Genomic DNA, 2853 nt, shown 5'->3' with positions numbered 1-2853 from the left:
CATTGATATGTAATTCAGGCAGGCAGGCCCAATATTTGGTACCTTAGATGCAGTTTAAGACACAGTATGAACGTGTCTCCGGGGACAATTAATGCACATCATGGATATTTGGTACCCCTGTTATCAATCTTATCAATGACCAGGCATCTTAGGCCGCCATGAGAGCACCCCCACAACCGTTGAGTCCCCCTACAACTTAAAGGTCCCCCACAATAACCGGTGGAAGTATAGTATATAACAAAAGTTGTCTTATTGGATCGATGTTGTTGCTTACTATAATAACACCAAAACATGCTTCCCCTTCCTGGATAACGCTTTTTTGCCTCGGTGTCTAAACAGAGCAATAAGTCAGCATCCACTCTCTGAACCCTGAACTGAACCCTTTATCACGAGCAGAAAGGAACTCAATCTGTTCATCACTATTCATCTCCTCGATTGTGTTTTACTCTTTCTCTCTCTCAACGTCTGCATCATGTAAGAGGAGATTAAATAGTAGTGGTAGTGTGAAGTCAAACCAAATCTACCCAAACACAACATTCTGATTGCAATCTTTCTGTTCAAATTTGAAAACTCAAAATCTAATAGGGAAAGAAGGTGAGAAAAATGGATGTTCGAGCTACTGCTAGAGCTAGTGCAGTTAGAAACAGAAACAAAATGAGTCCAGAGAGAGTGAGATTATCATATGTTCATCATCATCATCATCATCAACAGCAGCAGCAGCAACCAAAGATGATGATGAATAACAATGTGGTGATGAGTAAACCGTTTAGAAAAGTTCAGGTTTTGTATTACATTTGTAGAAGTAATGGTCAGCTTGAACATCCTCATTTCGTTGAAGTTACTCATTTGTCTACTCAACATCTTCGTCTTAAAGGTACTACTTAAACCTCTCTTAAACCTTTAGTCCTCTGCTTTTACTCTGTTTTTGATTCTTTTGCTCTGTTTTTGTGTAGATTTCATTGATAGGCTCATTATTCTTAGAGGTAAATCAATGCCTTCTATGTTTTCATGGTCTTGCAAAAGGGGATACAAGAATGGGTATGTATGGAATGATTTGTCTGATAATGACATAATCTATCCAGCTGAAGGAGCTGAGTATATTCTCAAAGGCTCTGAATTGATTGAAGGATGTTCAGGTAATTGATGATCAATTAGTCCTGTCAATCTTCATTTTCTTTGTGATTATGTTAAACCCATTTTTCTGAATTTCAATTTCTGGGTATTACTACAGATCAATTTCAACAGATTCAAGTCTCCAAACCAAAACAAAACCCAGAATCAAAGTACCATTCAAAGAGAAGATTACAAGTTGTTCCATCTCAGAACAGAGATACAGAACTGGGATTCATGAATAGAACAGAGAGTTTTGACGATGATGAAGAAGAAGAAGTAAGAAAGAACAGTACAAGTTCAACCAAATCATCATCTCAATGTTCAAGAGGAGTTTCAACAGAAGAAGATGATGAACTCATCAAAACCCAAATCAACAATAACCCCAGTGAAATCACTCTTGAAGACACCAATAACTATTCACCACCATCATCTTCTTCAACAATTTCTGAAAAAACTCATCATCACACCCCCAAAACTGGTGATCATCATGATTCAGTGACTGAGTCAACTCGGAGTTCTGTTTTATTTCAACTCATTGCTTGTGGTAGTTCAAATGCTATCAGAGAAAGAAATGCATCTGCCCAGAGGCGTCTAATGCCTGCTCCTCCTCCTCCCCCTCCTGTGTCTGCCGGAAGAAAGAGTAATTGCAGTAGCAATCTCCATAGAGGTGTTCTCTGTAAGAATATCAATACTGCAATCAAAATGAGTGAAGAAGAAGATGATGAGATCAATTACATGTCTGAGAACCCAAGATTTGGAAACCCACAATCTGAAGAGAAAGAGTATTTCAGTGGGAGTATTGTTGAGTCAATTACAGAGCATGACCGGGTTATTCAATCAACCGAGTCATGTCGCTTGAAGAAATCGTCGTCTTATAACGAAGAAAGGTCAGTGTGTATTACTCTATTATTCCCTTACTCTAACGTGAGTCATGTTTACTTACATTAGATAAACGGGATATTTCAAATTTTGTTCTAAACTATGTGAAAAGTGGGTTAGCAAGACTTCACAGTTTTAATCAACCAACGATTTTCTGACCTACTGTACTTGTGGGTGAATAAAACTTTATTCTCTTATTTTCATTTTATCAAAGGGGATTGATTTTCGGTTTTTCTTGTGCAGGAGCAGGAAATCTGGATTAGGATCGGAACCAATATCCTCCTCCATGGATGAAGAGGAAGAAAGCAAGAAGAAGAAAAAAAACATGAAAGGAGGAGGACATTATTGTATACCAATCTTGACATGTAATAACAAATAGAAGAAAACAAGTAGTAGATGTTTTTGTACTTGGTACATGATGATATCTTTTGGCTAATTGATGTGATTTAACGTGTAATTTGTACTTGAGAGAGGGAAAAGGGACTAGTTGGATTTTATGATCTCAAGAAAGTAAGTAGCCAAGCAGGGCGCTTGACAATGTTATTGTTGTACTTGTAAGCTTGTCATAAGAAGAAAGTCATGGAGGTGAAAGAAAAAAGTTATGGCATCCACGACTTTAAACAACAACAACATGTAGTAGGAACCTTGGGATTCATCCAGTTTCTCCATGGTACTGTAGTTGTAAAGAAATGGAGATCAATGAATTCTATTCCTCTTTGGTGTCGATTGAAACCAGTCTCAGCTGTGCCTTGGCAGATTCAGTGCCTATGTCGTTTGATGATGTTTTTCAAGATAGATGATGATCAACACTGATGGTCTACTTACATCCTTAGGCAACTGGAACAGACAATTGCATATAAA

At 37.8% G+C, this 2853-nt stretch overlaps 1 protein-coding gene across 1 annotated transcript; it reads left to right on the top strand.

The window, feature by feature from the left end:
* Positions 1-533: 533 nt before the first annotated feature.
* On the top strand, positions 534-2567 carry LOC113285423 (protein UPSTREAM OF FLC-like). Its single transcript, XM_026534308.1, has 4 exons — positions 534-874; positions 954-1136; positions 1232-2000; positions 2236-2567. Exons 1-4 carry the CDS (start codon positions 604-606, stop codon positions 2369-2371), a joined length of 1359 nt encoding a protein of 452 aa, XP_026390093.1. The 5' UTR covers positions 534-603; the 3' UTR covers positions 2372-2567.
* Positions 2568-2853: the final 286 nt, after the last annotated feature.

The sequence above is a fragment of the Papaver somniferum genome, chromosome 6 (genome assembly GCF_003573695.1).
Source record: "Papaver somniferum cultivar HN1 chromosome 6, ASM357369v1, whole genome shotgun sequence".
NCBI lineage: Eukaryota > Viridiplantae > Streptophyta > Magnoliopsida > Ranunculales > Papaveraceae > Papaver > Papaver somniferum.
The sequence above is the reverse complement of the archived record's forward strand: the minus strand, read 5'-3'. Positions and strand labels throughout refer to the sequence as shown.